Consider the following 25,606-nt stretch of genomic DNA (forward strand, 5'->3'; position numbering starts at 1 on the left):
TAGTAAAAATATAGAAAAACCCTTCAATGGGTAGGTGTGTCCAAACATTTGACTGGTACTGTACCTGGTAAAATAATGATTAATAAACAAGTCTATGGGTGGCCTTATAAAATATTTGACTTTTGAATGGTACTGTGTGTGTATATAAACTCAGCAAAAAAATAAATGTCCTCTCACTGTCAACTGGGTTTATTTTCAGCAAACTTGTGTAAATCTCTGTATGAACATAACAAGATTCAACAACTGAGACATAAACTGAACAATGACAAACAGAAATGGAATAATGTGTCCCTGAACAAAGGGGGGGATCAAAAGTAACAGTCAGTATCTGGTGTGGCCACCAGCTGCATTAAGTACTGCAGTGCGTCTCCTCCTCATGTACTGCACCAGATTTACCAGTTCTTGCTGTGAGATGTTACCCAACTCTTCCACTAAGGCACCTGCAAGTTCCCGGACATTTCTGCGGGGAATGGCCCTAGCCCTCATCCTCCGATCCAACAGGTCCCAGACGTGCTCAATGGGATTGAGATCTGGGCTCTTCGCTGGCCATGACAGAACACTGACATTCATGTCTTGCAGGAAATCACGCACAGAACGAACAGTCTGGCTGGTGGCATTGTCATGCTGGAGGGTCATGTCAGGATGAGCCTGCAGGAAGGTTACCACATGAGGGAGGAGGATGTCTTCCCTGTAATGCACAGCGTTGAGATTGCCTGCAATGACAACAAGCACAGTCCGATGATGATGTGACACAACGCCCCAGACCATGACGGACCCTCCTCCTTGGTGTAACACTCATTCCTTCGATAATAAACGCGAATCCGACCATTACCCCTGGTGAGACAAAACCGCGACTCGTCAGTGAAGAGCAATTTTTGCCTGTCCTGTTTGGTCAAACGACGGTGGGTTTGTGCCCATAGGCGACGTTGTTGCCGGTGATGTCTGGTGAGGACCTGACTTACAACAGGTCTACAAACTCTCAGCCTATTGCGGACAGTCTGAGCACTGATGGAGGGATTGTGCGTTCCTGGTGTAACTCGGGCAGTTGTTGTTGCCATACTGTCTCTGTCCCGCAGGTGTTATGTTCGGATGTACCGATCCTGTGCAGGTGTTGTTACATGTGGTCTGCCACCGCGAGGACGATCAGCTGTCTGTCCTTTCTCCCTGTAGTGCTGTCTTAGGCATTTCACAGTACGGACATTGCAATATATTGCCCTCATGTCACCTTGCAGCATGCCTATGGCACGTTCTAGGCAGATGAGCAGGGACCCTGGGCATCTTTCTTTTGGTGTTTTTCAGAGTCAGTAGAAAGGCCTCTTTAGTGTCCTATGTTTTCATAACTGTGACCTTAATTGCCTACTGTCTGTAAGCTGTTAGTGTCTTAACGATCGTTCCACAGGTGCATGTTCATTAATCGCTTATGGTTCATTGAACAAGCATGGGAAACAGTGTTTAAACCCTTTACAATGAAGATCTGTGAAGTTATTTGGATTTTTACTAATTATATTTCAAAAGAAAGGGTTCTGAAAAAGGGGCATTTCTTTTTTTTCTGATTTTATATACAGCGGGGCAAAAAAGTATTTAGTCAGCCACCAATTGTGCAAGTTCTCCCACTTAAAAAGATGAGAGGCCTGTAATTTTCATCATAGGTACACTTCAACTATGACAGACAAAATTAGAAAAAAAATCCAGAAAATCTAATTGTAGCATTTTTCATGAATTTATTTGCAAATTATAGTGGAAAATAAGTATTCGGTCACCTACAAACAAGCAATATTTCTGGCTCTCACAGACCTGTAACTTCTTCTTTAAGAGGCTCCTCTGTCCTCCACTCGTTACCTGTATTAATGGCACCTGTTTGAACTTGTTATCAGTATAAAAGACACCTGTCCACAACCTCAAACTCCACTATGGCCAAGACCAAAGAGCTGTCAAAGGACACCAGAAACAACATTGTAGACCTGCACCAGGCTGGGAAGACTGAATCTGCAATAGGTAAGCAGCTTGATTTGAAGAAATTAACTGTGGGAGCAATTATTAGGAAATGGAAGACATACAAGACCACTGACAATCTCCCTCGATCTGGGGCTCCACGCAAGATCTCACCCCGTGAGGTCAAAATGATCACAAGAACGGTGAGCAAAAATCCCAGAACCACACGTGGGGACCTAGTGTATGACCTGCAGAGAGCTGGGACCAAAGTAACAAAACCACCGTAACACACTACGCCGCCAGGGACTCAAAACTAATTGTGTGTATGTAAACTTCTGACCCACTGGGAATGTGATGAAAGAAGTGAAAGCTGAAATAAATCATTGTCTACTATTATTCTGACATTTCACGTGCTTAAAATGAAGTGGTGGTCCTAACTGACCTAAAACAGGGAATTTTTACTAGGATTAAATGTCAGGAATTGTGAAAACTGAGTTTAAATGTATTTGGCTAAGGTGTATGTAAACTTCCGACTTCAACTGTATATATACACACACTGTGTTTCTGGGAACATTTATTTGTAGATTGCAGTGAGGTTCTGAGAACCTTTTACTCTGGTTCCTTGAAAAATGTATGAACACTCTGAGAATGGAAATGATTTGTTATTTGGAGGTATTTTAATGACTTCCTTACAACTTTTAATAACAATGCTATTTTTGGATTTATTTTTTAACTGCAAGCACATATAGGACACATGGCAATTCAATTCCTGAGGCATCAATCATGCAAACATTTATTTTTTATTGTGACACGGCATCAGTGGGATTTGAACCTATGATCTTCTGGTTTCTATCCATGGAATTAGTCCACTGTTCCACACAAAGGGAGCAGGCATGCCATGTTTTTTTTTAGACATACAAAGCAGACCCCATTTCAAAGGAAACAAGTTATCATTAAGATCAGGTGTGGCCGATTATTTGGCACGGCCAACACATCTGAACACACTTAACAGAGGATAGAGAGAGTTTTGTTGATGCTGAGAACGGAATGTATATATGTTTTTTTTTTAACATTCTCGGAACGTTCTTACGTTTCCTTGTGGTTTTTTATGGCAAGTTTTATTAACGTTCTCTGAACAATTTGAGGATACAATCAGGAAATAACCATAGGTCAACCACGCTCTCACCACGCTCTCAGACACATATGGTTGTTTGAAGGTTTAATGTGCTATCTGGGTATGGTGTAGTTTAATCAGTGTGACTAGGGCCAACATACCATTATCTCTGACAGGACCATCAAGCAAAGAGAGACAAATACATGCTCAACCCTAAAGGTCAACCCTAAACCCTACCAGCCGTTTCACCCACCAGACAGACCAGTTCCAAACAAGAACTAAAAATGACCTGTCTCAGTTATGTCTCAGAGTTCCAGAGCTCGGAGTTCTGAGTGGAGTGTTTTTACTGGGAAGGACATGGTCCGAGTCAACCAATGGCAATAACAAGGCACACACCACCACAACTAGGGGGGCCTCGAGAGAGACCATAACACTGTGATGTTTATTTCACTATTCTCCACTCTGGTAATTGCTCAGAAGTGATACTTATGGAGAAGTTAGGCCTCAAAACCTGTGTTTGGCCCAGTCTGTGATTAAAAACACACTCATTCAGGGGAATAAAACGTTTTTAAAAAAGAATTGCGGCTAAGCTTGTTAGTCTTTACTAATCAACTCCAGACCAGACAAAGGAGTATGTTCTGGTAATTGAACGGTAGCAAAACAACGTCTGGTGCGTTGGACAAATCGGGGGAATCTATTTTCGGGGGGATTTGTGCAACATTAAGGAGCTCAATGTGTACCTGACTGCCACTTCACTTTACAGGTTCTCATATACCGTTTGTGTCTCACAGGCGGGCGATGTGAAATTGGTCTGTTGTCTGTCTGTAACTGCCCTCTATAAAAGCCCATTGGTCAACGTTAACAACGTTAGCTCTCACCTCGGCCAATCATAGGTGCACATTGGAGTCCAGAGGAATGCTTAATGTTACAGTTGTGTCCAGAATAAACTCTATGGTCAGTAGAGTTGGCCTTATAGCAAGACGTTTCAGCTGGAGAGAGACAGGAAAGTGGAGGAGGTCAGGATTCGGAGGTGTTGCAATCCTGTGAACCAAGGGTGCACATTGCACACACACACTTACACAATCTTCATGAAATACAGTGGGGAGAACAAGTATTTGATACACTGCCGATTTTGCAGATTAATTACTTTAAAATCATACAATGTGATTTTCTGGATTTTTGTTTTAGATTCCGTCTCTCACAGTTGAAGTGTACCTATGATAAAAAATTACAGACCTCAACATGCTTTGTAAGTAGGAAAACCTGCAAAATTGGCAGTGTATCAAATACTTGTTCTCACCACTGTATGCCAGACTGTGTAAACCAACCACTGAGCCCCAAGGTGTATGTCTGTACACAAAATGACCGACTGGTCCAGAAAAGAGAACACACCACCATATAGAAAACCGCACTAACCAGCTGTTTACATCAATGGGGAGAGACTGAAGGTCGGGACGAGCCAATCGGAGGCTGTCGCTGGACTGGGGCCACTTGCAGTTACGGAGTATAGTAGCTGTGATGGTCTAGCAGTCGGAGGCAGAGGCAGAGGCCAAGCGAGAGATGAGGAGGGAGGTGGCGGAGGAGAGGGTGTCGGTACCAACTGTGCCCATGCCAGCCCTGCCAGTGGTGGTTAACAGACCCAGGTCACCTACACTTCCTCTGGCCTCTCCTCCGTTTTTCCTCTTCTTCCTCTCCTCCAGAGGGAAAACAGTCTAGTCTAAGTAATGGTGTAATTTTGGGCTCTTGCGTTGGGTGCTAGGCTAGCGGGATAAATATAGCATCCGACCAGCAGCATCAACCAGAGGAGGGTTGGCTTTCGGCTGCTGAAACCGATTAAGAAACAAAGCGAGCAAAAAAAAAAAAAAAAGTTTTTTTTCATAAGCGGTGTTAAGATGTGTGGCTTGACTCCAGCTGCAGGCTGTAAAATAAATTCAGATGTGTCAGCCTACGCAACCCTATTATAACTGGGTTCTGTCTTCCGCTGCTTGCTCGCCCTCCATCTCTCCCTCCCTTCCTCGCCTCACTCCTTCCCCGTTTCCTCCATGCTGCCACTCTCTGCCTCCTTCTTTCATTGAGTTTGGACTCCTGCCCTCCCTTTCGCCATCTCTGCGTGCAGTCGGCTGGTCCAGACTCCAGACCTGTCTCACATGCCACTGTGAGTGTCATGCTCCAAAACTATTTACCACCACCCTGCTGTCCTGGCACCTGCAATAGAGCTTTGCCTGTTCAAAGAGACTGGATTTACCTGTGTGTGGGCGTGTGTTTACAATATAACCACAGGAGGTTGGTGGCATCTTAATTGGGAGGACAGGCTCGTGGTAAAGGCTGAAGCGGAATAAGTGGAATGGTATCAAATACATCAAACACATGGTTGATGCCATTCAATTTGCTCTGTTCCAACCATTATTATGAGCCGTCCTCCCCTCGGCAGCCTTCCAATGTATATAACCATATATACTGAACAAAAATATAAACGCAACAATTTCAAAGATTTTACTGAATTACAATTCATATAAGGAAATCAGAATTAATCTAAATAATTAGGCCCTAATCTATGGATTTCACATGACTGGGAATACAGATATGCAGATACTGTGGATCAGATAATCAGTCAGTATCTGGTAGGACCACAATTTGCCTCATGCAGCGCGATGCATCTCATTCATATATAGTTGATCAGGCTGTTGATTGTGGCCTGTGGAATTTGGGGCGGCAGGTAGCCTAGTGGTTAAACGAGGTAAAAAATCTGTCGTTCTGCCCCTGAACAGGCAGTTAACCCACTGTTCCTAGGCCGTCATTGTGAATAAGAATTTGTTCTTAACTGACTTGCCTAGTAAAATAAAAAATACATAAAAAAAATGTTGTCCCACTCTTCTTCAAGAGCTGTGCTAAGTTTCAGGATATTAGCGGGAACTGGAACTGCGTACACGTCAATCCAGAGCATCCCAAACATGCTCAATGGGTGACATGTCTGGTAAGTATGCAGGCCATGGAAGAACTGGGACATTTTCAGCTTCCAGGAATTGTGTTCAGATCCTTGCGACATGGGACCATGCATTATCATGCTGAAACATGAGGTGATGGCGACAGATGAATGGCACGGCAATGGGCCTCAGGATCTCGTCATACCATCTCTGTGCATTCAAACTGCCATCGATAAAAAATGCAGTTGTGTTTGTTGTTCATAGTATATGCCTGCCCATACCATAACCCCACCGCCACCATGGGACACTCTGTTCACAATGTTTGCATTAGCAAACCGCTCATCCACACGATGCCATACAAGTGGTCTGCGGTTATGAGGTCGGTTGGACGTACTGCCAAATACTCTAAAATTACAGAGGTGGCTTATGGTAGAGAAATTAACATTCAATTCCCTGGCAACCGCTCTGGTGGACATTCCTCCAGTCAGCATGCCAATTGTACGCTCCATCAAAACTGTGGCATTATGTTTTGTGACAAAACTGAACATTTCAGAGTTATTGTCCCCAGCACAAGGTTCACCTGTGTAATTATTATGCTGTTAATCAGTTTCTGATATGCGACAGCTATCAAGTGGATGGATTATCTTGGCACAGGAGAAATGCTCACTAACATGTTTTTTTTACATAATTTTTGAGGGAAATAAGATTTTTGTGTGTATGACTAACTAGGACTATAACCTATACACTTCACGTAGAATGGGTCTCCAGATTATAGCCTCAACTAGGGGAAAGGGGTATTATGCAACCAGTATAAAATTAATTGTTTTTTCTCTCAGAAAAATATCCCAGTATTCTTTACCAAGTAGTCACACCAATAAATTTCACCGCATTCTTGCCTCCCCCTCAGTTTTCAGCAACTCTATTCTTAGGGTGCCATTCATTGAATAAAACCAACGGGTCGTCTGTGTCAACAGAGTGTCTCACCGCCACACCACTGTGTCGTGACTCGTTGTGACGTTGTGGAGCCTGCCTACGTCAGGGAAGCCCGGTTGAGTGGGTGGAGGGGCTCCAGCCCGCATTAGGACGAGTGGAGCAGTCTCCAAAGTTATTAGGCATTATGACGGGGAGACCATCCCCATCCTGACGATTTCCATACTGATGCTATTTTAGGTTGGACCCGGGTCTGTTTTGAGTTTTCTTCCCAAAGCCACAGCATTGTTAACGGAATTGAGCAATGTTTACTGAAAGACTTGCCTGCCTCAGTCGAGGCAGTAGGGCGAAGAGACTGATAGTAGGAATGTGACAGTTTGGGTCACATTCTTACTATTTTGGGTCTCACGGTACGACCCTGGTTAAGCATTGCATCTGTACTACCATTACTGTACCTCAATTCCACCTCACAAAGTTTGCATTTGCTTGTCATTTAACTTGTCAAAGTATTGCAATACAGAACTTCGCTGCGATCGCTTGCCTTTCTTTGTCATTTTCCCAACTGTTAACGACGGAGATGTAGTGGTGGAGAGTCGACTCCAAAATAATTGATTCCTCGACTCCTTGCGTTTCGACTCCGGGTGTAAACTCCCATTTCTGAGTGTCGACTCCGGGTGTAAACTCCCATTTCTGAGTGTCGACTCCTAAGATTCAGTATTTTTGGAACTGAAGAGACTGATTAGTTGCAGTACTTCCGAGAACACAAACATTCACATGTTTCATAGCGAACTAGCGAGGGATTGAGAGAGAGGGGAGGGGCACAGTATAGGCAGGTCGGCCACCAGGCAGACAGTCAGAACCGTGCACTAGGCCTATCTATTGGCAATCAAACCCACTGGGGTTGTGTGATGTTGTGGGTAGGGTTAAAGTGTGATGTTGTGGGTAGGGTTAAAGTGTGATGTTGTCGGTAGGATTAAAGTGTGATGTTGTGGGTAGGGTTAATTTGTGATGTTGTGGGTAGGGGTAAAGTGTGATGTTGTGGGTAGGGGTAAAGTGTGATGTTGTTGTTAGGGGTAAAGTGACCAGGCAACATGATAGATAATAAGCAGTAGCAGCAGCGTATGTGATGAGTCAAAAGAGTTAGTGCAAAGGAGTGCCCACGCAGATAGTCCAGGTAGCTATTGGGTTCATTATTTAGCAGTCTTATGGCTTGGGGGTAGAAGCTGTTCAGGTTCCTGTTGGTTCCAGGCGTGGTGCATCGGTACCGCTTGCCACGCGGTAGCAGAGAGAAGAGTCTATGACTTGGATGGCTGGAGTCTTTGACTATTTTTAGGGCCTTCCTCTGACAGGAAAGTCCTGGGTGGCAGGCTCGGCACACTGGCTGCACTACCCTCTAAAGCCCCTTGCGCTCAGATGCCAAGCAGTTGCCATACCAAGCGGTAATGCAGCCAGTCAAGATGCTTTCAATGGTGCAGCTGTAGAAGTTTTTGAGGATCTGAGAGTCCATGACAAATCTTTTCAGCCTGCTGACTGGGAAGAGGCATTGTTGTGCCTTCTTCACAACTGTGTTGGTGTGTGGACCATGTTAATTCCTTAGTGATGTGGACTCTCGACCTGTTCCACAACAGCCCTGTCGATGTGGATCATTTTTCGGTTTGTGATGTTTCTTAACGTCAAGGATCCCAATTTCATTCACACACCTAGCGGATAGCGACAGCAGAAGGGATAGAGAAGATACATGTAAACACTGTGTGGCTTAAGGTGGGGAAAGCTAAAAGCAACAACAGTTAGCCATGATGTCACTAATGTACTTATGAAATATGACACAAAGGAATATACATTCTGACAAGCTTCAAGAAGAGGAAGTGTTTACCACACACTGTGTGACTCTGTACTTACACTGTAGTGTGAGGATTTAGAAATGTGAAGAAATAAAAGGAAAGCGTAGGTTAATTATTGTATCAAAGATTTATTTAACACAGCTTCCACTTGTCAGATACTTTTTAAGAGCCTTTAGTAGGCTAAAAAAATAGACAACCATTTTTTGATGAGTCTTCACCACCTCCATTCTACTGGCTGCCGTACCTCCGCAAGACTGTGGTTTTCTTCAACGGTGTAATCACAACATCATTCCTCATCGTCATCACTTCCTGTCTATAGAGGGAGGTGAGACTAGAGAACCCTATCTGTCTGGGAAACAAACCAAAAAGTGGGTTCAGCTTTACTTAGCCAACTGTGCTATATATGCGGGTTATGGTATATTATGTGATTGTGGGGTTGTGACTAGGGAAACCGGATTTGTCTGGAGTCTGTCTGGGAAAATTAACATAAAAGTGGGTTAAACTTGGGTTATCTAGGTGTAAGATATGTTCAGTTGTTCGGTTGAAATGTCCCACTCTATGCGTAATATCTTAATGTCAATCTTAATGTTAATACTGTAATTCGTTATCTGGGATCTTCCTTTTCTAAGAAGGTACATTTAGGAAAGTTATTGCTTTCAAGCTGATTTGATTCTGTCTGACTGAAGAAGGGAATCATTTATCTGGTCTGTCGAACTTCCTGGTCCACTCCTGTTGGTTCTTTCTCTCCTCTCTCAGTCTGCAGCTGTTTCCCATATGTGCCTCTGCAACCGCCTGTTGCACAAGAACAGCAGCGAAGCGACGTGTAAACACAGCAATTACCCTCGATTAAAGTGGCAAAATAACACCAGAGCCATTTTCTTAAATGTTTTTAACCAATATCTTTTCATGTAGAACCAACCCAGGATAGCCCAGTCAACCTCTCGTATAGTCATTTTCCTAAACAAAAAATGAAGGCGCCCTATCTCCTCCACCCCAAAACAAACCAGCCCACTCACTGGCCTATTTAACACATTAAGGTTGTGTAAAATTTGATGTAAATGATGTTAATTAAAAACACAAACAACAATGCACATTTAATTCCCCCTATATTCTGACCATCTCGGGCTCATTTCCCGCCTCAAATTCACCGTAATAATAAACATGTGACATATATACAGTATGTGCACACTATTGGGCTTTTATTTAGTTATTGAACCTTCTTTTACCAGGTAAGTTGATTGAGAACATGTTGTCTTTTATAGCAATGACCTGGGGAAGAGCAGGGATGACTGAGCCAAGCTGGAGACGATTTGGTGGCCATGATGGTATGAGGCCCAGATTGGGAATTTAGCCAGGACACCTACTCTTACGATAACTGCCATGGGATCTTCAGTGACCACAGAGAGTCTAGACACTTGTTTTAACGTCCCATCTGAAAGATGGCACCCTATGCAGAGCAATGTCCCCTTCACTGCCTTTTAGACCAGAGGGAAGAGGGCCAGCCCCCTCCTGGACCAACTCCACTTCCAGCAGCATCTGGTCTCCCATCCAGGGGAATGACCAGGACGGACCCTGCTTAGCTTCAGAGGCAAGCTAGCAGGGTGGTTTGTTGCTGGGATTTGGGCTGAGAAGTGAAGTGGGAAGTTGTAAATCCGGCATGACTGTTTTGAAGTGCTTTTGAAGTCGGACCAATTCTTCAACCAATAAGGTTTTAGCTAGCTTGATAAGCTATTTGCACGTCACGTCAACGATATCATGTCACCGTGTGGGACTGTTGGTCAATTAACCTTGTCGGAGTGGGCGCCCTGATTCTAGTTTGTGAGCTAGGCAGGCTACTGCCTGGGAAGGTCTCCCACTCTGAAGTACGAGTTGGGGAGGGGGCCGGGGGTAGGTTGACCTCAGGTCTCCCCACTTGAAGCCCAAGGTAGGGGGAGTGGGGGAATCTATCAAATATTTTGGAGCAACCTCTGGCACAGGCCAGGATGAGGAGCCATCTACCTCCTCAACCACAAAGGCCTCTTCACAAATGTTGTCTGAGCCTGAAGATGAGGAGGATTCCAACAGGATTCTTCAGGTGTGTTTGTGCGCATGCGTGTGTGTATGTGGGTACACGCACATGGGTTTATGTGTGCATCCCTGCATAACATAAACAAAATAATGTACTTTTTACTCCATACATTTATCCTGACACCCAAGAGTACATTTTGAATGCTTAGCAGGACAGAAAAATGGTCCAATTCATGCACTTGTCAAGAGAACATCCCTGGTCATTCCTACTGCCTCGGATTTGGTGGACTCACTAAACACACATGCTTCGTTTGTAAAATGTACACTGACGTCTGAGAGTTGGAGTGTGCTTCTGGCTATCCGTAAATAAAAAACAAACAAGAAAATTGTGCCATTTTGTTTGCATAATATAATCAAATTTGAAATGATTTATACTTTTACTACTTAAGTATATTTGATACTTAAGTATATTTAAAACCAAATACTTTAAAACTTTTACTCAAGTCGTATTTTACCGGGTGACTTTTACTTGAGTCATTTTCTATTAAGGCATCGAGTATGAAAATTGGGTACTTTTTCCACCACTGCAGACATCAGCATGATGACCACATCCTGTGACTAACAGGAACAGGTAATGCTAGGTAAATGCTAGGTTTTATGATAAATAGGTCTGGTTTGGTTTGCCATCACAACCCTTTAACCCTGGCCCTGCCCTGAGCTTACAGTTCTCTCTGTTTCAGCACTTAGCTAGTGTAATGTTAGCACTGATGATCTTTACAAATATGAAAGAAAAATGTGGCTTCTTTTAGGGCTCGACTCAATGTTATGTATGCTGATGTTGAACATTACTAGACTGCAAAAGCAAAACCACTGCATTAAGTAATGGATCAATCGTTATTAAAGTTTAAAAAACTGTCTTCAAAACGATTAAGATTAAAAAAAAGAATACCTCATGGTTGTTGATACAGGTCTTTTAATGTGTGTTCAATTGACAATTCATACTATATCAGCTTGAGGTCTATCAACCCTCAAGAGCATTGCATGTGGTTGATGTTTTCATGAAGAACTTTAGTTTCTCCTGTAAAACCATTGACATGTCCCCGCTTGCCTCGATCTGCAACTTGCTCCGACTATCTCTCTCTTCCACTTGTGTGAACCCTAGAGTTGGAGATCTGTTTAGGAGTGCCATAGAAACCAAACAAAAACAAATCAAGTCATTGTTTTTTAGCCCAATGATTTCCTCTGTAATAGCAGTTATAATATGGGGGATTTCGTTGAGACATCCAATGTTCTACCTGGGTGAGATATGTCCTGACATGAAAAATCATGAACTTCTTCATCTACAGGTGCAGCTCAACACACACCTTACCTCTACAGAGGGATAAGGCCTTGAGCCTGCATTTCTCCTGAGAAAATTACGACTTGAGCGACACTTTCAGACAGGCAATGGCTTATTTGCTCAACCCGAGACATAGCTACATTAAAACACACTGGATCGCCAATGTTCATGAAAACAGTCTGTTTACAGTGCTTTAACAAGGTCTGAGTGCCGAGGAACGCAAAAATAAACGATTTCTTGAGTGTCAGCACTTCAATAATGCTAGAAACGTCACTCTCCACCAGTTCTTATTCTTATAAAGGCCTCTATAAAAAGGGTTGGGTGGCTTCGGGGAGACGGAAATGTAAATCTGAAAATGAATTGTTAGATTTTTACGAGACAACTTGGTCTTCTCCAGAGGGATACCGCTACAGCAATAAAAATGGTTGACTTTGAGAGTTTTGGATATGAGGCCGATGTTGCGTAACCCTTGATTTTTCTGTCTGTCAACCTAGTTTTCCTTACCAGGTTTGGGGGAGGGTAATGGAGGAGGATTTGGGGCAAATTAAAGTACCCATTCGTTCTATACGAAACCCGGTTTCCCAAAAGCATCTGAAGGCTAAGTTCATCATTAGAACCATCAAAATAGATAAAATTAGATGATCAATGAAAGATGCTTTTGAGAAATCGGCTCCAACAATGTCCAGCACAGGAGGCTGCTGAGGGGGGAATGGAGCCAGAGCGAATGGATTGTCATCAAACACCTGGAAACCATGTGTTTGATATATTTGTTACCATTCCACTTATTCAGCTCGAGTCATTACCACGATCCCATTCTCCCCAATTAAGGTGCCACCAATATAAAATCGCAACATGTCGACATCTTAACCCAAGCTAGGGAGAAGCTGACTAACAAGCTGTTGAATTGACGAAACTTGTTTGTTGTTTACTTGGGGTTGATTTGGTGTTTTGAAATCTATGCCCTCCAACTTGGACACATAAACACATGACACATTCTGTTTTTTTTGGGTGTCCTGACAGGACTGGGAGGACAAAGATCAGGCACGACATGTCATGTCGCAGCCAGGCAATGCTGCCTTCCTGGCCCCTCTCTGTGAGCAGAGTTACGACCCACAACTTGGATACATAAATACATACACATTCTCAGGGGGGGGGGGGTGCTTCCCAAACGATGTCCTATTCCCTAAATAGAGCAGTACTTTTCACCAAAAGTAGTGCACTATATAGAGAATAGCATGCCATTTAGGAAACAAACTGGGTGTCTGTCGTACAAGACCAGACAAGACATGTCATGTCCTTCAGCCAGGCAGTGCTGCCTTCCAGGCCCCCCTCTGTGTACAGATGTGTTGACTCACTCTAGCCTAAGGGTCCTTAGCCTGAGCACCACCACAGCTATGCACTGTCTGACCAGAACCCTGGAGCAAGGGTGAACATACACAAACAGACAAACATACACAAACAGAGAGACGCAGGCGCGTAGTACACAGGCCCACACACACACATGCACCTGCACACAGCCCTGATCCACTCACCAGTTGCAGACAACAAGGGGAAAACAACTGCTCTCTCTCTTTCATGCTTTCTCTCAATCTTTCTCTCAGAAAGGCAACTGCAAGGCACCCGACCGCAAGGCACTGCAGAGGGTGGTGAGTACTGTCCAGTACATCACTGGGGCCGAGCTCCCTGCCATCCAGGACCTCTATACCAGCCGGTGTCAGAGAAAGGCCCAAAAAAGTGTCAAAGACGGGCCTCCCGGGTGGCGCAATGGTCTAAGGCACTGCATTGCTAGCTGTGCCACCAGAGACTGGGTTCGAGCCCAGGCTCTGTCGCAGCTGGCCGTGACCAGGAAGTCCACGGGTCAACGCACAATTGGCCTAGCGTCATCTGGGTTAGGGAGGGTTTGGCTGGTAGGGATATCCTTGTCTCATCGCTTGCTAGCGACTCCTGTGGCGGGCCAGGCGCAGTGCACACTAACCAGGTCGCCGGGTGCACAGTGTTTCCTCCAACACATTGGTGCGGCTGGCTTCCGGGTTGGATGCGTGCTGTGTTAAGAAGCAGTGCGGCTTGGTTGGGTTGTGTTTCGGAGGACGCATGCCTGAGCAGCTTCTACCCCCAAGCCGTAGGACTGCTAAACAAGGCTACTAAATAGCTAATCAAATGTTTACCCAGACCTGCATTGACCCTTTTTAAACTAACTCTCTCGCGCTGACTCTATGCACACACACTGGACACACTCACACAGACTGACACCCCAACACACACATACACACCCACCCACACTCACATAACATGCACACACACACCACATACGCTGCTGCTACTGTCTATTATCTATCCTGTTGCCTAGTCACTTTACCTCTACCTATATGTACATAGCTACCTCAGTTACCTCGTACCCCTGCGCATCGACTAGGTACTGGTACTCCCTGTATATAGTCATGTTATTTGTACTCGTTATTCGTTATTCACTGTGCATTTATACCTCATGTCACTATAAAAAAAATTATATAACTCTGCATTGTTGGAAAAGGACCCGTTAGTCAGCATTTCACTGTCAGTCTACACCTGTTTACCAAGCAGGTGACAAATAACATTTGATTAGATTCAGTCCTGATTGAAATGAGAGCACCTGTCCTATAATCCTTTGATGCTCGGGTCAGGTTCACAATCACAAATACACCAATGAAAGTTCAAAGCCTTCTTACAAATCCACCAGGAGATAAGGCTAGACGGGGCCTCTACCTACAGTGGCAAGAGAGAGTATGTGAACCCTTTGGAATTACCTGGATTTCTCCATAAATTGGTCATAAAATTTGATCTGATCTTCATCTAAGTCTCAACAATAGACAAACAGTCTCCTTAAACTGATAACACACAAACAATATGTTTTCATGTCTTTATTGAACACACCGTGTAAACATTTGCAGTGTCGGATGGAAAAAGTATGTGAACCCTTGGATTTAATAACTGGCTGACCCTCCTTTGGGAGCAATAATCTCTAACGTTTTCTGTAGTTGCGGATCAGACCTGCCACAACGGTCAGGAGGAATTTTGGACGATTCATCTTTACAAAACTGTTTCAGTTCAGCAATATTCTTAGGATGTCTGGTGTGAACCGTTCGAGGTCATGCATTTTAAATCGGGTTGAGGTCAGTACTCAGACTGGACCACTCCAAAAGGCGTATTTTCTTCTGTTGAAGCCTTTCTCTTGTCGATTTACTTCTGTTTTGGGTCGTTGTCCTGTTGCGTCACCCAACTTCTGTTGCGCTTCAATTGGTGGACAGATAGCCTAACATTCTCCTGCAAAATGTCTTGATAAACTTGGGAATTAATTTTTCCGTAGATGATAGCAAGCTGTCCAGGCCCTGAGGCAGCATAGCAGCTCCAAACCATGATACTCCCTTCACTATACTTTACAGTTAGGATGAGGTTTTGATGTTGGTGTGCTGTGCTGTGCTGTGCCTTTTTTTTTCTCCACACATAGTGTTGTGTGTTCCTTCCAAACAAATCCATACTTTAGTTTAATCTATCCACAGAATATTTTGCCAGAAGCGCCGTGGAACATCCAGGTGCTCTTTTGCGAACTTCAGACATGCAACAATGTTTATTTTGGACAGCAGTGGCTTCTTCCGTGATGCCCTCCCATGAACACCATTCTTGTTTAGTGTTTTATGTATCGTAGACTCGTCAACAGAGATGTTAGCAAGTTCCAGAGATTTCTGTAAGTCTATAGCGGACACTCTAGGATTCTTCTTAACCTCATTGAGCATTCTGCACTGTGCTCTTGCAGTCATCTTTGCAGGACGGCCACTCCTAGGAAGAGTAGCAACAGTGCAGAACTTTCTCCATTTATAGACAATTTGTCTTACCGTGGACTGATGAACATCAAGGCTTTTAGAGATACTTTTGTAACTCTTTCCAGCTTTATGCAAGTCAACAATTCTTAACCGTAGGTCTTCTGAGATCTCTTTTGTTCGAGGCATGGTTCACATCAGGCAATGCTTCTGTGAATAGCAAACTGTGTTTTTTATAGGGCAGGGCAGCTCTAACCAACATCTCTAATCTCTAACATCTCTAATCTCATCTCATTGATTGGACTCCAGGTTAGCGGACTCCTGACTCCAGTTATCTTTTGGAAAAGTAATTAGCCTATATGGTTCACATACTTTTTCCAAACTACACTGTGAAAGTTTAAATTATGTATTCAATATAGACAAGAAAAATACAATAATTTGTGTGTTATTAGTTTAAGCACACTGTATTTGTTCATTGTTGTGACTAAGATGAAGATCAGGTCAAATTGCATGACTAATTTATGCAGAAATCCAGGTAATTCCAAAGGGTTCACATACTTTTTCTTGCCACTGTATGTGGATCTAGCCAGGACAATGAACATTGGTCCTCCAGCACTAGACTGATGCTCCATGCCACACCACTACCAGCCAGGCAGCCTGACAGCAGGAACAGAGCTGTCTTCCTTCACTCCAAACCAAGTGCCTGCTACCTCTTACACCTCCCACCGCCACAGCCTACCCCCCGCAGCTCCAGCCCCATCCGTTTTCCTCAGCACCACATCACTCACCTCAGCCCTGCCTTCCCTAGCCCCATGCTCTAGCCCCACATCCCTAGCCCAAACCCCTCAGTCCAAGTCAGCCCCACACACAACCACGCTGCCTTCCCCATGTCCAGTCTGCCTCACAGCCAGCCTCAAGCTCTAATTGCCCCAGTCTGTCTGCCTCACAGCCAGCCTCAGCTCTAACTGCCCCAATCTCAGTCTGCCTCACAGCCAGCCTCAGCTATTCCATTAACGGCACCAGTCTCATCCCTGTTTATCCTGGGCCATCGCAGTCAGCCTCACCATTCCTCAGATGTCTCTGCACATTCTTTTATAAACCTGCAGAATGAAGGTGTCTGACTGACTGCTGCATGCTGGTCTACGCGTAATTCATAAAAGGCCCGATTCATGAAGTTGCATATGTGTGAGGTGCTGTTGGTTGGTGGGGTTCTCTATAAAATATCAATGCAATGTTTTGGATGTTTGTATATGATGATCATTCACTGTGGCAAAACGTTGAATTGTTGATCCACACCAAATGAAAGTTATTGGATATTTCTAGGCTTCTGAAGTTGTCCCAAGTTGTGTGGCCTAATATGTTTGTATAAGACTGCCATCTATGGGTCACATAGGGAAATACTGATTATTATTTCAGAACTGAAACAATAACAGCAAAGAGAGTCTCTGATAACAGCATACATCAGTGGAGACTGCTGAGAGGAGGATGGTTTATAATAGTGGATGGAATGGAGTCAACCTCATGGATACCATTCCAGCCATTATTATTGCCAGGCCAGGGATCAGAAGCAGGTACGGGGAGTTGAACATTTAATGACGAACAGACAGGTGACAGAACCAGCGTCAGCACACAGGTAAACAAGGACATACGTCAATCAATGCAGAACCAGGGAACAGAGCGGTGAACTAGACAGATATGGGGAAGGTAATGACAGAGGTGATTGACTACAGCTGCGTCCAATAATCACTGACGCGTGTGCCGGGGGAAGGCAGGTGGGCGTAATGATGATGTCAGGAGTGCGGCAATGCTGGGAAGCCTGGTGCCTTCGAGCGCCAGGGTGGAAGAGTGGGAGCAGGCGTGACAATTATGAGTCGTCCTCCCCTTGGCATCCTCCACTGACATTCAGGTAGTTTAAGTTATATTCCCAATGCATTATTGGTGAATTATTGCATTGTTGAATGAGATTACTGATACCATATTTTCCCCGAGCGGGTATTCACAAAAGAAAAATGTATTCATGGAAGAAGATAATGTTTTTGTATGTAAATATTTTTCTTCTTTGTTATTTGACTGCTAAAATGATTTGATTGGGCTGTTTTTGGAGGGTAATAAATGTGCGTTGCGAACGTGATGTCATTTTATTACCTGATGAGGTCATACATGTTCTCCTGGAATTATTTAATAAGATTTAGAGTGAGGGGGTTATACTTTCTGGATGGAAACATGTAGTCATATTACCTTTTGTAAAGCCTGGTAAGGATCCTTCATGTGCTGATAGTTACAGACCAGTAGCACTGACCTCTAACTTGTGTAAACTGACAGAAAAGATGATAGTCAGACTGTCCTGTTTCCTGGAACATAGAGGTTTATTGAGTCAATATCAAAGTAGATTCCATAAAGGTTGATCTACCTTGGATGCATTAGTAAAGGTGAGCAATGTAGTTGAAAAAACTTTGGTAATGAAAATAGTAGCCCAATGGCTACGGTCTTCTTTTTTTTTTACACTGAAAAGGCCTACGACACAATGTGGAGAGACTGGCTATTGGTGGGAGGTTATATAACTAGGGTTTGGCCTTCATATTTAATCTCTGTTTTCGAGTTAAAATAGGATCCATTTTATGCAATGCCTATGGAGTTGACAATGGTATTCCTCAAGGCAGTGCTATCAGTCCTATTCAATATTATGAATAACAATGTGTTTACGAATGTGGGTAGGTACATTGGGGCTTCCCTATATGCTGACTTTAGAGCTATTTGGAAGAGAGGAAGGAATGTCTCTCGTGACCAAATCTATTCAACAATCTATAGTGGCTGTTGAAAGATGGTCGATTGACTGTGGTTTTAAATTGTCAGTGGCTACGTCTTGCTGTATGTTCTTCTCAAAGAAGAAAGTTGCTGATTAATATACAGTTGTTTCTGAATAGACAGCCTATCGGTAGTCTTTCTACCTTCACATATTTGAGTATATGGTTCAATGAGAGATATACATGGAAAGATCATGTCATAGATGTTGAAACAAAGTGTAAGAAGGTGGTGAATCTTATGTGCTCGGGCTCTGGTTATATGAATGGGGTGCTGACAGAATCGCTTTACCTAGCAAAGACTTATAGATGATCTGGAGCCAATGAGTTTGGCGACGGATATGTAGTGAGGGCCAGCCAACGAGAGCATAGAGGTCGCAGTGGTGGGTAGTATATGGGGCTTTGGTGACAAAACGGATGGCACTGTGATAGACTACATACACTTTCCTGAGTAGAGTGTTGGGGGATATTTTATAAATGACATCGCCAAAGTCAAGGATCGGTAGGATAGTCAGTTTTACGAGGGAATGTTTGGCCTCATGAGTGAAAGAGGCTTTGTTGCGAAATAGGAATCCGATTCTAGATTTAATTTTGGATTGGAGATGCTTAATGTGAGTCTAGTAGGAGAGTTTACAGTCTAACCAGACACCTAGGTATTTGTAGTTGTCCACATATTCTAAGTCAGAACCGTCCAGAGTAGTGATGCTAGTCGGGGGGGGGGCAGCGATCAGTTGAAGAGCATGCACTTAGTTTTACTAGCATTTAAGAGCAGTTGGAGGCCACGGAAGGAGTGTTGTATGGCGTTGAAGCTCGTTTGGAGGTTTGTTAGCACAGTGTAGATACTGTATGTATTTATTCATTTATCTTCTGGCAAATCTAATAGGAGGGATCTACTAAGTAGTTCTTGATACAGTTTTGTTTTTCACTTTTGCAAATGTATTAAAAATCAAAAACGTAAATATTTAATTTGCATAAGTATTCAGACCTGGTTGGGCCACTCAAGGACATTCAGAGAGTTGTCCAATAGCCACTTGTCTTGGCTGTGTTCTTAGGGTGCTCTGGAGCAGGTTACTCTCTGTACTTTGCTCCGTTAATCTTTCCTTCAATCCTGACTAGTAACCCAGTCCCTGCCGCTGAAAAACTTCCCGACATCACGATGCTGCCACTACCATGCTTCACCATAGGGATGGTGCCAGGTTTCCTCCAGACGTGACGCTTGGCATTCAGGCCAAAGATTTTAACCTTCGTTTCATCAGACCAGAGAATCTGTTTCTCATCATAAATAATGACGAGAGTCTTTAGGCAAACTCAAAGCGGGCTGTCATGGGCCTTTTACTGGTTTAGTGGCTTCAGTCTGGCCACTCTACCGTAAATACCTGATTGGTGGAGCGCTGCAGAGATGGTTGTCCTTCTGGAAGGTTCTCCAATTTCTACAGGAACTCTGGAGCTCTGTCAGAGTGACCATCGGGTTCTTGGTCACCTCCCTGACCAAGACCCTTCTCCCCTGATTGCTCAGTTTGGCCGGTGGTTCAGCTCTAGGAAGAGACTTGGTGGTTCCAAACTTCTTCCATTGAAGAATTATGGAGGCCAGTGTGTTCTTGGGGACCTTCAATGCTGCAGAAATGTTTTGGTACCGTTCCTCAGATCTGTGCCTCGACACAATCCTGTCTCGAAGCTCTACGGACAATTCCTTCGACCTCGTGGCTTGGTTTTTGCTCTGACATGCCCTGTCAACTGTGGGACCTTATATAGACAGGTGTGTGCCTTTCCAAATCATGTCCAATCAATTGAATTGACCACAGGTGGACTCCAATCAAGCTATAGAAACATCTGTAGGATGATCAATGGAAACAAGATGCACCTGAGCTCAATTTCGATACTCATAGCAAAGGATCTGAATACTTATGTAAATAAGGTATTTCTGTTTTACTTTTTTTAAAATAAATTTGCAAACATTTCTAAAAACCTGTTTTTGCTTTGTCATTATGGGGTATTGTGTGTAGATTGATGAGGACAAACATGCATTTAATCCAGTTTAGAATAAGGCTGTAACGTAACAAAAAAATGTAAAAGTCAAATGGTCTGAATACTTTTCGAATGCACTGTATATAATAATGTAGAGTTAAATGTAAACCGTGATTGACCACACATTCCAGGACAGTAGGTGGCAGCATGCACCTTAAACCTTTATTTGCGGGCCGCTATTAAACCATAGAAGAAGTTACGTCATTTGACCGCGCCATCTCCACAAGCAGGCACATTTCAATGACAACCTGCATATGTAACATATATTAATTACAGAATAATAGAGCCACATAACAATGCAACGAGCCGTTTTCGCACACATTGCATTGCATGACTGGACGCATGTTTTCAGTCCTTTGAGGATACGACAATGTTGTTTGAAGCACAGAGGTAGGCACTCAATGCTGTTTAGCTAGCTACAATGCTAAAAACAAGTCTGCTCAGTGTTCATACATAAATGCTGACCTATGAATATATAATTTGTCAGTGGTCAGTTTCTGTCTTGCTTGCATCCTCATAGCAGCTCAAGTGAGTTTTGCAGCTAGAGCTAGTTGTTAACTAACTTAGCTGGCAATTTCACATTTAGTTTACATGGTGCTTTTGTAAGGTGTGAGACACTTCAGTCGTTATAGCTAACAGTTATGTTGATCTGCAGAAAAAAATGTAATGCAGGTGACATGTTCGACTGCAAAGTAAAATAGCTACATATTTTAATACACTTTTTCGTCCTGTTTGAAGCACTACCAGTACAGCTCAATTCTCGGGCATACAGTGTGATACCGCCCCCGCGCGACGAAGCAGAGAAGGCTCTGCTGCACAGTATGTTGCGGGTGGACCACGCAGGGGAATACGGTGCCAACCGCATCTACGCCGGCCAGATGGCAGTGTTGGGAAGGTCACAGACAGGACAGCTTATTCAGGTATAAGTAGTCTGCATTACACATGCACAGATGTAGCTACTTTTCTTACATTCTTGCAGACGACAATAGCCTAACTACTTGTTTTGTTTTTTAGATGATTGGCTACCATTCCAGTATCCCCAAAGTTAACTTTATGACAACAATTAAAGTGAATGGATGTAATCATGTTGTCAGTGCTTGGTGACCCACAAAAACAAAATGTTGACATTCCAGCATCCTCAATTATATATTCATTTTCACTATGCTTCAAGGAAATGTGGGATCAAGAGAAGAAGCATCTTGCCAAATTCAATGAGATCCTTGCAGAGAACAGAGTTCGCCCAACGTTGCTGTTGCCCCTCTGGAACGTTGCAGGTTTTTTACTTGGTAAGGAACAAGGCTTCACTCCATACAGTCAACAGTTGTCACATATGCCTGACAAATAAACAAAGGGAATGGATGTATATGTCTGTGAGTTCTGTTGCAATGAGACAATAATCCAATACAACAGTATGATACATATGGCACTTGGGGGATAGACCATATTCTGTGGTGTGTCCCCGCAGGAGCGGGCACCGCTCTACTGGGTAAAGAAGGGGCCATGGCCTGTACTGTGGCTGTGGAGGAGAGCATCTCAGAGCACTACAACAGCCAGATCAGAGCCCTCATGGAGGAGGACCCAGACAGATACGTAGAGCTGTTAAAAGTAAGATAATGAACCATCCCTCGTACCATGGGCCCTGGAGTTTTTCCTGACCAGGAACATCTCTGGGCTCTATCAAGAAAAACTCTGTGCCCCAGCTAGGGCTCTTACTTGGTTTACAGTAGCTTCTATAGCCACAAAGTCAGATTCCACAGCCAAAAAGTCCAAATGTAGGCTTTTTGGTCTTTCATTTAAGGTTAGGCATAAATTTAGCAGTGTGGTTAGGGTAAGTTTTAAAGTCAGATTTCAGGAAGAGAAATTGTAGAAATGGGCGGGATTTATGACTTTGTGGCTATAGTAGCTAGTAAGGACCCTCATACTTTCCTGGTCAGGTAAAACCCTACCCCTATAATTGAATAATGCACACTGTACTTTGTCTTGAGTGTTTGTTGTCTTGATTTCTGAGAAGTGAATGTGGCCATTTATTTTCCATACAGTTAATAAAGGAATTCCGAGATGATGAGATGGAACATCATGATACAGGACTGGAGCACGATGCTGAATCTGTAAGCCCTCTTTCCCCCTTTGATCTTTAGGTTTTACTCTATTTAATCCTTTGGTTAAGGTTCTGTTGTTACGCTGTTATTGACAACAGCTATGGCTGGTGGAGTGAACCTTAATTGAGTTCAGTTCTAATAATAATGAATCATAATTTGTTACATTTCTAAAGTGCTTTCCATAGAATCTCAAAGCGCCTCGAGCAAAAATCAAGCAAGCAGTATATCATGATCAGTCAATAATTATGTTATTGTGTTATGTTGTTGTTGTTGCATAGTGATGTCTCAGTGTTTCCCAGTCTTTTTATGTTGTGGTTTATTGTCCCTGGATCATTATGGGTTTTCCTTTAAATTTATTCCATAAAAACAAGGAATGGATTCCGTCTCATTATCTCCCACTCAAATGCTTTGATTCCTCCAAAACTGGGTCATGGTGGGAAAGATTGCGTGCGGCTTGGGAACACTGTGGTGTTACATTCCTTCACTGTTTCCTGTCAAACATCATGTGCTTTGAACTCTTCTGATAAAGGTTTTCTTGTGTTTTCTTTCTTTTGTTTCAGCTACCCGGATACAAGGTTTTGAAGGGTGCAATACAACTTGGCTGCACAGCCGCAATATTTGTGTCTCAGCGCCTATAAAGTAATAATTCATTCAGTTTCTCAAAGATGGTTTCCTAAAAAATATAATGATTTAAGTGATGTAAATGGATTTGTAAATTGTATTAGTAAAGTGAACCTTGCTACTTTATACAATGTAATAGTCAGTGCACTCCCATTAAAAATAGTTGTGTTTTTTGTCCAATTGTAACCAAGATGTTGTCAATTACTTCAACGCTAGCACTAGTAGCCAAACCATATAGGTACCAGCTCAATGCTGAAACCTCTGAGTTGGCATCCTAGAATAAGCAAGTTGTCAAAGAGATATTGGTGGGAAAGTTGGTGTAATTCTACCCTCTGTCTGGTCTAGGTGATGGGGATAGTGTGTTATCCTGCTATACTAAGGCATTGTGGTCATCACTGACAGAGCTGGAACCTACCTTCCTTATCAAGTTTACTTTGTAACATCATTGATACTAAGTAATATACTACATACTGTAATTACCTATCTGTTAGGTTTAATTGTTTGAATGACTAATCACCTTTCCACTGCAACCCCCCCCCGTGCCTTTGTTATTCCCCGAAAGATAAATATCTAACATATCTCTACCGAGGACATATCGATATTGGCATTGTTATGCCATCACCATACCTTTCAACAAACTATCCTCTTTCACACATTATGTGTCATAAATCACAATGAACAATGGCTTGTCAGTCCAGATGAATGGTTAAGCCTCTTACACAGCTGTTCCAGTACATTAGATCAGAGTGAAAGAAGGGTTGACAACTGACGGGTGCTGGCAGGGGGGTCTAGCTAATCAATGCCGTTCAGCGCTGCAGAGAAAAGTTTTCCGGTGGTTCAGTTTACTCCCCAGAGACCCCTGTATTGACTATAGGGATTGAAGTGTCCTTATAGTATGTTCTGTACTGACCTAGTGCCTGAGATCTGCCCTAGCCACTTCCGATGCAGGCTATAGTACACATCAGTTAGCACAGAGAGACGTATTGACCTCCATTCCACGTGCAATGTCTACGATAGAATGTAAAGTAGCAAAGAGAGAATACAAAGTAGCTGCGTTGTTGTTGGTGCAACAAGGAGGGTTTAAAGGAACAGTGTGATATCATGCTTTTGACGTATATTATTCTTCGACAGTACCGATCCTGCTCTGTATGCGAGGGTGCCTCTGGCATCCAAGCCACAGCCCACTTATGTGTTTTCTGCCCCTGCCGGCCCATGAACAGCCCGCCAAACTGTTTCCGCCCCCAACCAAGGCCCATGAACGGCCCGCCGAACTGTTTCCGCCCCCAACCAAGGCCCATGAACAGCCCACTGAACTGTTTTCTGCCCCAATGTCGAGAGACGTGCTTTTGTCTGAAAAAGTCTGACAAACTTTAATTTGGAAGTGTAACTAGCCTTTAAACTTCACTAGGCATTGTGTGTATGTGTGTGTCAGTGTGTGTTTCGCCACCTGTACCCCAGTTGTTTTCTGCCCCTACCGGCCCACTAAGGAGTTATTTCTCACTGGGGCCAGGCTGCTGGTTCTCAGGCAGGGAGTTATTTTCCCCAGCATGAGTTCAGAGGAGTTTTTTTTAGATGGGGTGGGTTTATGTATCAGACCTGACCCTAAAGGTTAACATGCTGTAACTGTGCTCTTTTTGTGCCCTCTGCCTTAAAAATAGCCCCTCCCCCCTCATGTAAATCACAGAGCGGGCCGGCTGGCACACACCCCAAGATGGACAAAACTACTCAAACGTATTACGAGTCCTATACCGGGAACACTTTGTTTAAACCTTACCCGCCCACCCAGCGTACTATTATCAGTCCGCGATGACTTATGACGACACAAACAGAGATGCGCATGTATGTACAGTTGAAGTTGTAAGTTTACATACACCTTAGCCAAAAACATTTACACTCAGTTTTTCACAATTATTTAATCCTAGTAAAAAATCCCTGTCTTTGGTCAGTTAGAATCACCACTTTATTTTAAGAATGTGAAATGTCAGAATAATAGTAGAGAGAATTATTTATTTCAGATTTGATTTCTTTCATCACATTCCCAGTGGGTCAGAAGTTTACATACACTCAATTAGTATTTGGTAGCATAGCATTTAAATTGTTTAACTTGGATCAAATGTTTTGAGTGGCCTTCCACAAGCTTCCCACAATAAGTTGGGTGAATTTTGGCTCATTCCTCCTG

At 43.4% G+C, this 25,606-nt stretch overlaps 1 protein-coding gene across 3 annotated transcripts; it reads left to right on the forward strand.

Annotated features, from left to right (window-relative positions):
- The first annotated feature begins 17,699 nt into the window (after positions 1-17,699).
- On the forward strand, positions 17,700-23,613 carry coq7 (Ubiquinone biosynthesis protein COQ7 homolog). 3 transcript variants are annotated; one of them, NM_001160669.2, is given in 7 exon segments: positions 17,700-17,756; positions 19,402-19,502; positions 21,446-21,627; positions 21,879-21,993; positions 22,173-22,312; positions 22,747-22,815; positions 23,367-23,546. In NM_001160669.2, coding segments are annotated over 5 exon segments (501 nt in total). In that variant the 5' UTR covers positions 17,700-17,756; positions 19,402-19,502; positions 21,446-21,528; the 3' UTR covers positions 23,445-23,546.
- The last annotated feature ends 1,993 nt before the right edge of the window (positions 23,614-25,606 follow it).

Source organism: Oncorhynchus mykiss, chromosome 13 (genome assembly GCF_013265735.2).
Source record: "Oncorhynchus mykiss isolate Arlee chromosome 13, USDA_OmykA_1.1, whole genome shotgun sequence".
Lineage (NCBI taxonomy): Eukaryota > Metazoa > Chordata > Actinopteri > Salmoniformes > Salmonidae > Oncorhynchus > Oncorhynchus mykiss.